Source organism: Orbicella franksi, chromosome 2, assembly GCF_964199315.1.
Source record: "Orbicella franksi chromosome 2, jaOrbFran1.1, whole genome shotgun sequence".
Lineage (NCBI taxonomy): Eukaryota > Metazoa > Cnidaria > Anthozoa > Scleractinia > Merulinidae > Orbicella > Orbicella franksi.
In genome coordinates, this window is record NC_138146.1 from 21819307 (window position 1) to 21833446 (window position 14140).

Sequence of the window (14140 nt, forward strand, 5' to 3'; positions counted from 1 at the left end):
CAACATTCCGTATCGGCATCTAAGAGCTTTTCCGCATTCTGGTAATTCTCTCTCACCCCACCACCCCCTGCTACATCAAAGTTTTGTTCTCGCTCCAATTTACAGGCGATCAGAATGTGGAAAAGCTCTTCAAATGGGTACGCTTGCTATGCAGGCTACATCTAAGATGTTTGTGAAAACTGTAGTACTGCTGAATTGTTGGAAAGCCACAATATATATAAGTTATAGATTTTAAAGGGGAGAAAAAAGTGTATACAACTCTTACATAAGGAAAATTGACAATGCAAGTGTGTTTATCCATTTTGTATGTGTTGTGTTTTTTCTCCTGGTTACTTGACAAAGTGGTTGAATTTTAGCCTCCCTATTTACTGTAGCACTGTTTTCATTGACAACTGTAAATAATGTGAAAGAAAAAATTGTCCTTCATGAATCGTGTTAATAACATTGAAAAGAAATTGTAACACATTATCGGATTTCACTATTTGGAACAATTAAATCAAATTTGATTACATGTATGTTAGCAGGACTTGTTATCAGTAATTGACAATTTGAAAATATGGATAGGACTGATGTACAGTTATTCACTTCTTCTTCTGATGTATTTTTGGCAACTAAGATACTTGTGCTAGCGACCAAATCTGAAAACTTAGAGGCCAGCTGGCCCCAAGGTTTTTTCCTGAATGTCCAGCCCTATCCTTACATCCTCCTTCCCTTTGGGAGCATTTTGTACCATTTAGGTAAACTGTTACATAATTTTACTCGACAGAGTTTGCAAATAATATCTAATGTAATATTATTAATTAAATAGTAAACTGGTTTTTTACGGAATTCAACAGAAAGATGTAATAAAAAAGATACCAAAAATTAATCAAATCTGAGCTTTATAAGTGGTAGCAGTACAATACCGGTACATAAAAAATCAATATCAACTTCCTTACTCATCACCACTGGTGATCCAGTATTCGGTATTGGTTGAAATGCTGCTGTTACAGATTGTGCCATATTCTGTTGAGTCAGCTGTGGAGGATATGAAGCTGGAATTCCCTGCATGCTACCAGGATAACCCATTGGCTGGCCAGTTGGCATGGCAACAGGCTGAAAAGGAGGCATTCCAGGTGGACCATATCCAGGCGGCATCACCGGCATTCCTGGAACCTGCAAAATAAATACAGTAAAGTGAGAATAGAGTTTCACTACAAACTAGTAAGGTTATTGATTATCATGTTTCCAGCAAATACAGTTGTAGTAGTACATGCAGAAGTAGCAACTTTACTTAAAGAATGTGATATATACTTATGAACGATAAACAAGCAGCCCACCTCCTCAAAACTTGCAATGATGGAGTTAATATTGTGAAACCACTGTCATACACTGTATGTTTCACCATTTATTATTAATGACAAGCATTGAACATTAGCCATACTGTCTGTAAGCTTGAGCTTGGAAACTTAAGCAGGGATTTGGAAGGCAAAACAGGCAAATGAGCCTACAATGTATGGCCCATGGCATTGGAAAGTTATGGGCCATTTATAAAAAGTTTGGGCCATTAGTGTAAATAAAGGGGCCATAAAAAAAATTTGACAAATGATACGTAATTCTTGATTGCTGTTGCTTTATACTTTTTACTGGACTTCAAGCACAGTTTAAGTGTACAGTCACGGAATATTGCTAGAAAACAAATTATATAACCTTTCATTGAAGTTAAACTATACATTCTGAACTGGAACTGATCTAACTTAACACACTGAGAAGTCTGACATCAACATCACCGAGACATGCTAAGTTTTAGACTTAGAGTGACAAGTAAAGTTGCATTTACAATTCAAAACTTGAGCTACTGTATGTACGAACTGTACATACTGTAACACACCTGTAGCTCTCTAATAGTCAATCAAATGCTAACCAAAAGCTTTTCTTTCCTCAGAACTAGAAGGCTTGGAAGCTTTGTCTTGGTCGTTGTTGTCAGGATCACAATTTGTTGTGGCCAACTGGTTGTTCACAGTGCAAAATGGCAACAATTTCTGAGTCTTTTCCAATTTGGGAACTTGCACTTTCGGAGGCATATTATTTGGCTAGTTACAGCATGCAAAACATATTCAAATGAGCCGATTCTGTCATTGAAAACTGAAAGCACATGGATTGAGCAAGAATCTTGTTTGGGAGTCAGAGTAAGGGGTCTGGGGATGAAACAAAACGAACGCTTTTATAATGTTGATTAAAGAGAAAAGACATTGTGATTTCTCGCGTGTTCATGCGTCATTAAACTGAAAATTTCACACCTGAAAATCCTTTCCACAAAATAGTGTATATTTTACTAGTAGTAATCAGAGATTATGAGAGTGCATTCAACGCTCTCACTTTAATATATAGATACCGTAAATATATGATTTCACTAGCTGACTTTCAACCTTTGACTATTGCTAAAATCAACATTTTTCAGCAGCAACCAAGGTTTTACAGTCAGATATGCAAAGTGTCAAAGTCCGTGCTAGTGAAGAGCTCACGATTTGTTGATACGTTGCGTGACACTGCTGGTTTCAGTAGACTCTCAAGTTTCATAGAATATTTAAATTACGTACATTATTCTAAGCTAGCATTTGCAATCGCGTGCTCGTTTCGCGAGGTCATTTATCGTAAAAAAACTCTGTGCAACTAATTCGAGTATTCCCCTGATGAATAAAGTAGTCTTATGGATCTTGCCTTTAGAGTACTTTTCCAGCGATTCCAAAAAATAAAATTTCGACCGGAGACTGAGCTATCTGTCGCAACTGGAAGTAATTAACAAATGCAATCAAAATGTAGCTGTTCCCACGGTTATCATCCCAAAGCCAAGTCATGTTAATAAACAAGGACAATTCCCTCAGATTTCGATAAATGCTACTGTCGAAGCGTTTAAATTCGCCAAAATCTAATGCTGAGAGCATACAATAGTGAAGTGTATGGCGACTGCATGGAAAGAAGCCAAAGAAAGATCCATCAGAAAGATGAGCTCACATGGCCTGCTCACATACTCACATGTTCGCCACATGTCTTATCACATGTCTTAGCATTAAACGGTACCAGTTTACTGGCCATGACATGCCCCTGCAAAAATCAAGCGGGGTGACCATTTTGGTGCCCTTACAGGAATGTGGTTTTTTCAGCCTATAACCGTGCACAGGGCGACCAACTCTGAAAAGCCACAGGTCAAAATTAGGTTTGCATTCCACTTCGTCGAACACAACCAGCTGTTTTGCGGCTAGGGCGCATTGCAGGCCCAGTAGTTACTTTTATAATGCGTCATTTTGTAGCTTTATGTGCCATATGCGCATAGCGCAAGGTTTGCGTGAAAATTTTCCAGTCGATACATTTTTTAAAATTTTTACTGCAGTCAGATAATGAATTACTTGTGTCGGAAATGCAAAAAAAAATTGAGGGTCACCGACTTCGTTTCAGAGAAAAAGCAAGTGGAGAACTACCCTGATTTTGAAACATTGGTGCATGTTATTCAGCATGGTGTACACGGATTTATAATTAAAAATATCGAAGGTGGGTCAACAGACGCCAACGAACTTAGTGATATTTTGTGGAAGTGGGTCTGCTGCATAAATAATTTCAAACGTTACCAACGTTTTCACAAAACTCAACCCTTCCAGAGGCATTTGAAACCATCGCACAGATAAACATAGAGCTAAAAAGAAAAGAATTCATGGTGCATTTTGCAAAAAACCTCAGACTTCTAGTCGATAGATTTTCTTCATTTTTTCGCTAAAAGTAGAAAATCTGTAGAGAAATTGATTTATCAAAAGAAAAATAGGGGTCACTGAATGTCCAAGATCGTTAAATCCAGGCAAAGCTGTAGCGAAGGCCATCTGCCCTATCATTATTCGTTTTATTACTTCATGCAGGATGTGGCATGTGAATTTGCATGTGCAGTAAGGATGCACAGAAACAATTAACACAAACGTCCTTAGAGACTCATCAGTGTGCAAAGAAAGTCATTTGTGATAGTCTGGGGTCAGCAGGTTTCACAGTTGTGCTAGGGGATTCTGTCCTTTGCTTGCCTGATGGGCAAGTAAAGTTTTTTGGGGGAAATTTTTTGAGCAAATTCAAATTACAGAAGCACTGCAAGAGATATAATTATTGTATTAATTTGATTTCAAATTTATTTTAAAATCATGTTAGTAGGGGTTAACAAGAGCGACTTTTGGGCTAGCACATCATGCATACAAACACAGCTTGCCTGAAGTGCAAGCTTAAGAGTTGGTTTTCTTTGCACCCTGTCCATCCACACTAATGCTTTTTAAATCTTACAGGACCCCTTTGATAACAGTACTTTATAGTACTGATGGGTTAATCCTGTCTAAAGATTTGTTTATTATTATTATTATTATTATTATTATTATTATTATTATTATTATTATTATTATTATTATTATTATTATTTTTCGCATGTGTTTGCACCTACATGTACAGTATACACAAGCCTGCAAATAACAGTCGGTCATCGAACAATAATTATTGTCCCGTAAATTTGAGGTTTTGACAGGTAAAAGCTTAGCCTGGTTGGACACTCTGACCGAGCATTTCTGCTAAAATGAAAAATATTTTACCTGGAAATTTGTGTCCGAATATGGGACAAGTTATTTTGTTATACTGCCACACAATGCTATGCAAAAAAGCATTGTTATCGGTTTTTGTTTTATTCTAATTCTAAGAATTTTATCATGCGCAGTGCGCCATCTCAAATGTTATGTCGAATTGTAAACACGTCACATCAGCACCACTAGTCCTGCGTGTTGATTTATGCATTTTACGGTGGCATTGTGAAAGATCATGAAGCCCCATTTAGTCTGAAGTATGTTCGTCTGAAAAACTACTTAGAACTGAGGTCTTGTGTAATTACTCGTTGTTTGTTACTACCAAGTGTTGTGGAATTAATTTTCAGTCGTAATACATTGACCCGATTAAGATATTATGGAAATTGAATACACGGCCCAAATACTCACATTTCATTTATCTGAATGCAATCGCTTTCAAAAACTTTAAAACCTCTAAAACGTAACCAAATGTTTTTCTAGTCTGTATGATCAAAACTCAGTTTAATTTTTAACCCTTTATAGTTTTTTTACGTCTGTCAATGTGGTTGAAATATAGCTCCATACCACAGACGTTTTTGTGAAAAGCGTGAATGTACAAAGTGGTCACGCTTTGTAGTCACGACCGCCTCCAATTCCGCATTTTAAATAATTACGCAATTTTTTTTATTCAATTGACCCCGAAAGTTTTCAGAGGAAACATGCTTTCAGAAAAAGTCGAAGAATTCATTTCAGCCAATTTTTGAGTCTCTGAATGTTATTGTGAGGTTTTATACTGACAAGCTGTCCACGTGGGAGATTGTTTCATCCCTTTTCTCATTTTCCCTATACGTCTTGGGAAACTTGTTACATTGGCAACGCTTGTGTGACTAGGGGTATAAACGTTTGTAAATTTGTCAATTTTCAACAGGTAAATTAATACCAGATGCAATGTAAAAGAGGTCCCCTTGCTGGTGCTAGTAGTGATTTTACACTCAGTTGACTTTAAAGCTATTCGAATTTGCAACGAATATTTTGGCGAAGAGTCTACACTGAAATACCAAAATGTCTCAAATGTCTCTTTTTAATTTCTAACGACAAAAATTTTTTTTGTCCGACCAGACTGGCTTTTTGTCAGGTCAAAACTTGTCTTTGTCCTGACAAATGACCTGCCTATAAACAAAAATTATTTGCAGGCTTGATACACTAAAATGATCAAAAAATCCCTTTTGTTTTCATTAAAAACAAGTTTTTTACTGTTGTCATGAAGCTCTCTAGAACCTCTAATTTCATTGGATCTTGTTAGCACAAAGCTCTATTGTTTTAGAGCTAGGGTCCCTTGTTACTACTGTTTGTATATCATTTACTCAGCTAATCCTCTGAGACTTTCGGAAGAGCTTCATGGCCACCCATTTTTCAAAGGTTTGCAAAGCTGAACTGGACTCAAACATAGCCCAATTAGCTGCCACACAATTAGTGGGAAAATGTCTAAAGCTAAACGATGCGGGCATGCTGTTGATGTTGATGGAGAACACCTTTCTGTTCCCTATTTAACCTTTAAATGAATTATCTCATCTAAGGCTTTGATACATGTACGTTGCAAAGCTGGGAGTGAAATGGGCACAATAATCGTGCATGCATACAGGAATATGGTACATAGTGGTAAGTTGTATATTAGGATGCTGATTTTATACTGCAGAGAAGGGTTTTTTTTATTCTACTGGAGCAAGATTGGAGTCGAGCTTAAGCTTACATGATGAACATTTGAAAAATGATGCTGTCAAGAGTGTAGACATTTCAAATTAAAGTGGAGTTTGTCGTATTACCAATGAAAACGGAGGGTTCCCAAATCCCTGACATCAAAGAGCAACGTTTGTTAAACGATCTTTACAGCGATAGTTATAAGCGTCTTGAAATGAAAGGTAAAAAGAAAGTAAGTTTACCGGATAGCCTCCAGGCATCATAACTGGCGGAGGGTTCCCAGAGTAACCACCCCCTGGACCACTTCCTGAGGAAGGAGGGTATCCTCCAGACGCCTGAAAAAAACAGAGAAGAGTTTTGAGTCACCCTGTAGTTTTTAAATAGTAAACATGAATCTTAAAGGTACAAAAACACACCATTTTTGGCGTATATTACTAGTTTTCGTCCGCCTTTCCCTTCAAGCGCGTGTAGTATCCCATGAATCAATGTTCACTCTGCGCTTGATGTACGAGGAGGGAAGCTTCCATTCAGCGCGGGATCTGGATAGTCACCTGTGAAGCAGCAGACCACAGAAAATGGCAGCTTCTCTAGGTTAGATTTTTCCCTAGATCGGCAAGCATGTCCTCTTCCAGCTCTGGCCAAAGATTTGCGGACTACTTTGTGGTCAGTGGATTAGATCTTGTGACTGGGCTTGAAGCTGATCAGTTGTCAGGTTTGTGGAAAATTTCCACGCTATTTTATTTTGAACTGTGACGTTTCCAGAAACGATTACATGTAGGCAGATGTGATTTGTTGTTTTCCGCGCTTTGAAGGGTAAATTTTAACTGCAGTTCAACAATCTGCGAGCAGTAAACAAAGTCGGCATTTCGAAGTTTATGCGCGATTAAAAATCTATGTTTTCGAGTGTGCTTTTAACATAGGAAATGTTATAGAATTTTTTTAGTTTGTGTTTTGTTCCGTTGTCATACTGTGAAGTCAGTGTCAATAACAGTTCAGTTTCAGGTGTCTACGTCCGGCTAGTTCAGCTGTAAATGGGCAAATTGAATTCTGCTTTTATATATTTTCACATTATTATACCGTGCATGTATGTGAATTTAGCATGATGGCTTCAGGGAATTACTTCTGAGACAAACTCATGCCTGCCAAAATTAGATCCAGCTGATTTAACAGTGGATCGAATGATGGCCCTGTCGAAGATGTCGTATATTAACTAGAATTTTATTTGTTGGAAAGCGTGTGCTGCATTCCCCAAGTATAATTTTAACCTACAATATATATAAGTTTTCATATGGCAGGATGATACATGTTAATTATCTTCCTGTGGTACATGCATCTGCATATATTCCCATGGTGACATCACTTTTGATTTCTGTTTAACATCTTGTAAGAGGTAGTTGTGATTTTATCAGAAGTTAGAAGATAAGAACGTGTTCTGGTACCTTTATATTTACGTGGCAGTTCTTTAAGTGATCTAAATCCAGAGATGTGTTAACATCACTTCTGGTCATAAAAAAATACAGTCATGTATATTGGCTCCACTAACCTCCCTTCAAAGAGACATGTATTGATTCACCACTTTGGTTCTTGTTTCGTTTTTTTTCTGTGAAAATCTCATTGCATTTGTGAATCATCTGATGTGTTGGTTAATTATTGGAGACTATGTTTAGATCTGTCATCATTAAAACAAGCTCCATAATTTTTTGTATATTGTGTACATTTTTACCAGTACGATTATAAAACTTGCATTGTCATGCTCTAATGTATATCAGACATAACATGCCTGTTTTTACATACAGTGAGCAGTTTCTTATCTTAAAAATTTGTTAGTACTTCTAAAAGGGTGAAAGACTCCAAAGGATAAGTAATAAACACTCAGTTTGAACCATGTTTAAATTTGCTCTTTCACAAATTATCATACCTACTGCAGAGATGAACATGTATCCATGCATGACTGTGCAATATTCATTGCCATCAATAGACACTGTCATTTGAACTCATACCAGGAAAACTCTCTGCAATAGAAAAATTCAAAAGAAAATACAAACAACCTGCTCCCAAATTATGTGGCTTAACAGATTTTAAAATGAGAATTTAAAGATTTACATTTTTTACATTACATTTTACAATTGAATTGCATGTGCATGTATAAAGGAACATTTGCTTATAGATTTTGATGTCTCCTTGGCAACTGTGCTGTTAATTAGACATCACTTTTAACAAAACAGGGCTGTGCTCTAGAAGCGCCCAGGTGCCACAGGCAACTAACTTTTGCCTTTGGGTGACTGGAAAAACTTCCTTTTTTCATATAAGCTTAAGTGCTGGCCACCCAGGATTTCACAGCAAGGAACCTTTGGACTCCTCATAATTTTTCTTAGACCACAGCCTTGCGAAAGTTTTCTAGTCACTGACTTTGCAGTTTTATGCCTCCCAATAAAACACTGTTCAGTGATGCAAGATGTTGAAAGGTTTAAAAACTTGTTACTGTTCTGTTTCTGATGTATGATGTAGGGGACTCTTTGCACCGATCTCCTCTGGAGCGTTCCTATAAAGCCAAAGTTTTGATGCACTTTCCTTCAAATGTTGACTGGAATCCTTTTGATGAAGATGCCGTCCGTATGGTAAGGTTCCTGACCAATCAGTTGAACCCAAATTACCTACATGTAGAACTTGATTATGACTATCCAGATATATTCATTGTGGTCCTGTTTTGATTTGTATGGTATATTGTTTGATCCAGAAGGATAGATAATGAAAACTGCAATCTTCATATTATGTACATTCAAAGGGGTTCAAAAATGTCCAGTGTTTAAATATTGTAGTACATGTAGCTGTCGTACATGTACCTCTTAAATTTGTTAGATGATGGATTTTCACAAAATGTACTTCAAGCAAAAAGTACTTTCAATCAGTATTATGTGTCACTGTCAGTAAGGACCAGGCAGGGTCCGCGGATCGAGGTCAGCCGATTCCCTCCAAACTTTCAGCATTTTTCCTCTATCAGGTAAGATAACAACTGGTGGTATTTTTATTAAAATAAAATAAATTTCATAGAATTTAGACCACCCCCCTAGTTTTTGGTGCTATTTTGGCCACGTGAGACGGGAAATTTGGGTAAACTTCCACGAATGATTTTACGTTTTTCGCATTAGCCTTATTCATTTATACGAACTGTGCATACTTCCCAGCCTATAAACAACTCACATCTCCAATATAAACTAATTTGGTTAAAAATAACTTGCTTTGGAGTGGTTCCAAATATCATCACTTAGAGGCTATCGTAAGTAAGAAGAATTTTGGCAATTTTCAAAGCTGGTTTTCTCTAAAGTGCGGCAGTTTATTTCCAGATCAAAACTAGTTTTTATTAGTCTGGCTTAAATTCTTAACAAATACGCAAACTCTCATTTGGCAAGTTAAAATCCTGTCGCGTGAGCTTTCTCGCGACTTTAAGCTAATTTCCTAATTTGCATAATTGTAGATTTTCTGGGAAAAATTTCCTCTTGATTTGCGACATGTTGGAGGCGTTTATTGGCTTTTTTACTATGACTAAGAGAAAAATGTAACTTTTTCAGATAAGTGGCTATGCTTCAACCGCGTATTTTGTCAGTTGGTGGGTCAAAATCCCCTCCCGTAAGCTTTCTTCAAATTTGACTAATTTGCATGTTGTCGATTTTTCCCCGGAAAACTTCGCGTATTTGTTGATATTATATTCAAGCGATGATGACCCTGCACCTAATGAAACAAATTTTCTTTAAGTTCTTGTTTTTGAAACTATTGTTGTTTTGATCTTGCAGACGTTGACAGTCCACAACGAACATGACATTTCGCGAATCCGGAATTCTGTCATTTTAATAACCACGGACATGCAAATTAGTATGCCAGACAGACTCAAGATTGTGTTTTGTAAGTTAATGAACAGTTTTGGAGACTACCAGAGTTACTTTTTCACCCCATGTGATGGAAGGCAAACAAGTTGCCGAAATGACAGTCAATTCGGTGGAAGAGGAAACGTAATTCAAACATTAAGTAACATGGCTGTGCAAATTAGCGAGTCGAAACTTAATACATTGTTACGTAATAGATTCCTGGCTGGGAAAGTGACACAACGTTACTAAAGCTAATCAATCCGTGTTTATTGCTGCTGAAATCCTCCTCCTATTTCTTTAAGCACAGCTTTTTCGTCGATGAAGAAAACCCGGATTGGTTTTATCCATGATAGCATTTAAGCACGGCAACGGACAGCTGGCGTTTAGCAATACGTAAAAATCCTTGCAGTTTTCGTTTTACTGTGTTTACCAAAGCATTCATTCAGATTTCAGTCTTAAATAGCTTACATTTTTACAAGTATTTATAAACTCTGTTATGTAAGGGTCCCTGCACCTATCTAAAAGGCCCCAATAGAGAAGATGGGGGGTAGAAGCAAAGAGATCCTCCCTACTAAAACCATGTGACGTTATTTTTGAAAACATGCGCAACTCTCAGAAAATTTTTCAATGGACTCAAAGAAAGTCTTTTTTCTTGACAGCGTTCCACTTGTCGTCAAGTGTAGCTGATTGCAGATTTCTCTCAGAACTGCCAGTTTGAGTGAGTCAAGGTTCTTGTTCTTTACAAGTTCGCAGATATTGCTAACACCCACGATGATTGGATGGCTTGGTCTACCCATATCATCCATCACCAAACTTCTAAGGGTGTCAAGGGCCATTTCCGAGTCTGCGGCCTCGATGTCTTCCTCAGGCATTTCCTCCGCATCAATACCCCTATGACGCAGCGCCGCTGTCTGACGTGAAAACAGGCTGCTGATTTGCTGCACAGTCCTCCACTCTTTGGGCTTAAACGTGAGCTCTCCGTCTTCATTTCTGAGGGTCTTCATCTCCCTCGCTACCTGCACAGGATCGGCCTTGTTTCCAGTTCTTGCACCCTCTTCAAATTTCTTCATCAAGAAGGTCTTGACGTTATCAGTCATTCTGGTGGGTCGTTTTGTTATCTTCAGAGCCCACCCCAATGGTCTAGGGTATCCTCTGACAGCGCTGCCACTATCCTGACCTTGCGATGAGGTTGATGGCACATCCGGAGCAAACGTCACCCCTGTCGTAATTCCCGCCCATTTCCTCGCGGTCATCCATGGACTCGCAGTCAACCTCAAGACGGTGCTTGCCCGTCTGCTTGCCTCTGTTTGGGTCTTGAACGTGAGGACGCATCCAGTCTCTTGGCAAGAGTAGATCTCGGACTGGTGCCTGACACTCTCACCCACACTTCCCCTGTGTGTAGCTTGACCAAATGGCTTTATCACCCTTAGCCCAGTATCTCCTTGTGGTGTAACTCCAAGACCACTATAGGGGATGAGGCGTCCAGGGCCGATGTCGCACGCTTTCCACACACGGATGCCACACTCCTCATACTGGAAATTGTTCAACACACTAATACCTGGTATCTTGCCATCTTTGTTTCTCTCCCTGGTCGTGTCCACCTCAACGGCCGCGCTCTGCACCCTTTGATACCACCATGGGATTCTAGTGCTGTTTTCATATCCTCAGCAGTGACGACGTCGTGCCTCTCGTTAACCCAGCGCTTTATGTGTGCCTTCATAGCAGCACTCTTCCTATCGCAGATGTCCTTACCAACCTGTGGCTCTGAGAAATCATATCGCACTGGCCTGACACCAGTTCCCACCCCCACTTCTCTAAGACTTAGCAACAGATGCCCATTGTGGTAACATCCAGCGTTATCTGATCGGAGTTAGGCTGTTGTCACAACTGGATACTCCTGTTTGACTTTGTGCAGCAAGTCCTCAGTATGATTGAAAGAACGGCAAAGCTATTTTGGAAGCAGTTGTTGAAAATGTGTACAAAACACTCGACTTCATGCTTGCTCTCCACTGTTGTTCCAGTGATTACCGCGCTGATATGCCAGCTTCTTCCCCTCTTGCCAAAAAAATCACTCATCTGTTCTCTGTATTGCACAGGCAGAAACTTCATTGCCCAGTCCATTATGACAAGACACGAGTTCTCGTCTAACGTCTGGAGGATATGTTGCTTGGCTTCGTCCTGGTTACTTGACCGTAGCAAGTGAGCCTTCCAAGCCTGTATGTTGCGCACACACTCTGTGTACTCAAACCTCAGCCTACCCCTCACCTCTTCTGTCATTTCCGCTTTGTCTTGCGCCTCTCTCAGTACTCCTTCCAAACTCTCACAGCGCTCACATTCGTAGCAGTGTTTGTGATCACATTCGCTCCTAACCTCCCATACACTACTATCACTTAGTGCGTGGACCGTGCGGTGATCACCGCAATGTTCACCTCGTCCGATATGTGTCTTGAAATCATTCTTCAAGTACCTTTTTCCATCCTTTAGTAATTTCTGAGTGGCAGTCACGCTGATGCCCTGATCTGCTAAGCTCTTCAACATCAAAAATACCTGGTCAAATGCCTCTGTACCCTCTGCAGTGGTGTTGTCAAGTCCCTGAAGGGATTACTGCATAGAGGCCGAACACACCTCAATCATTCGGTAGAGAGAAAGCTGGCTCGCTTGCTCGAACCCTTGTTCTTTACAATAGTCTAAATATTGTCTGATGATGCGTGAAGGGATGACGGTCCTAATGACCGCTGGTATGATAATCTTCTCTCCCGAGTCAAGCTTGAGAGTTTTTGTCCCGAACGCCACGCCCTGGACAAATTCTGGATTGGAGATATATTCAATGAAATGATCCACCTTTTCACGCTCAATTCTTGTACGGAAACTAGGAATTTCGGGGAGCGGTTGGCCTTATCCGGCTTCTGTTGCATGCTGGCGAGCTTGATCAATGCGCCATTTGGAGAGCCCAGGGATCATCTCTTGAAGCTGTCGTCTGTCGTCTGCAAAGAGGGAGAGGATCTGTCCCTTTGTTTGCCAATGACCTGCTTGCCCATAGGCCTTGACTAAAATGTCGACAAGACCAGAGTTGGGATCAAAACGCTTGCGCTTTCCTTGGTTGTCTCTGTTTGGATCCAAATGTACCTCCGTTTGTAACGCCTTCCAAACCAGTTCTTCTTGGCCGGGAGTGATGACAGACAATGAGGTCGCTATAGTCTCTTTAGCTTTGCGGATGTAATATCGCTGCTGGGTGTCAGAGACATCGTCCCAGGTCGTGTTCAGGGTGGACATTACAGGGCTGTACCGGCCACCTGATATGCTGTGGACAGCTTCGTTTAATTTCTGCCGTTTGCTGTTTTGTTCCTCCATCTCATCAACCCATATACTAATCTCTTCTTCTGGTAGCGAGGCTTGGGACGAATGTGACTGCAAAGAGACTGTCTCTGACCCCTCACCAGTGCCTGAGACCTCTGCACACGCCGTGGCTGGCATTGTGCTCTCCTCACAAACGGTATAAGGATAATTTATAAGGATATGAGTCAATGCAACAGAATCGAGCAATGCCTTTGTATATTTAAACGAGTCGACTAAAAGCTAAAAGCTCATTCAAATACAAAAAACAATTGCATGGGATTACGTCTGGCTTCCTTCCCTTGGCATATTCCAATAAAAACTAAAATTTATGTACTGCCCATATGAACAAGCACAAAGTAAAATACGCACCTTCGAAATAAAGTTTTCGTTTGTATTTACCAGTCAAGCCCACCCCGCAATTCTGAGGATTATGGCTGCGGTCTGGCTGCACTCAGTTTGCACTTACCCGAGCCGATGGGAACTGTGGCATGGTGAAATTGATAAATTTCTTCTGACAAGTTGGCGTTTACGCGGCGCGGTTTCTTTATAGTTTTCCGCGGTCCTCGATGACTTGTTGGATACAAGCATGTGTTGCTCTTTCTGCCAGCCTAGTCTGTAGTTAATTTTTTTCTATGTCTCGGGCATATTGTCATTGATATTTTCTCGTTTTCGGTTGCAACAAAG

At 39.7% G+C, this 14140-nt stretch overlaps 2 protein-coding genes and 1 pseudogene across 3 annotated transcripts in view; 1 reads left to right on the forward strand and 2 right to left on the reverse strand.

Annotated features, from left to right (window-relative positions):
- LOC145478650 (pre-mRNA-processing factor 40 homolog B-like) overlaps positions 1-7780 on the reverse strand; it is a 31424-nt gene extending 23644 nt beyond the window's left edge. Inside the window, exons 1-3 of one of the 2 annotated variants that reach the window (XM_081456746.1) lie at positions 7697-7780; positions 6500-6592; positions 939-1155 (exon numbers count right to left, since the gene is read on the reverse strand). In XM_081456746.1, coding sequence (XP_081312872.1) covers positions 939-1155; positions 6500-6592; positions 7697-7765 — 379 coding nt within the window. In that variant the 5' untranslated portion in view covers positions 7766-7780. Of the gene's footprint in view, positions 1-938; positions 1156-6499; positions 6593-6673; positions 6701-7696 lie in introns of those variants that run through there. The other variant, XM_081456747.1, reaches the window with a different exon arrangement.
- LOC145478642 (DENN domain-containing protein 5B-like) overlaps positions 6793-14140 on the forward strand; it is a 37146-nt gene continuing 29798 nt past the window's right edge. The window contains exons 1-2 of the mRNA XM_081456736.1: positions 6793-6969; positions 8766-8875. Coding sequence (XP_081312862.1) covers positions 6876-6969; positions 8766-8875 — 204 coding nt within the window. The 5' untranslated portion in view covers positions 6793-6875. The remainder of the gene's footprint in view (positions 6970-8765; positions 8876-14140) is intronic.
- Positions 10653-11452, reverse strand: LOC145480106 (uncharacterized; annotated as a pseudogene).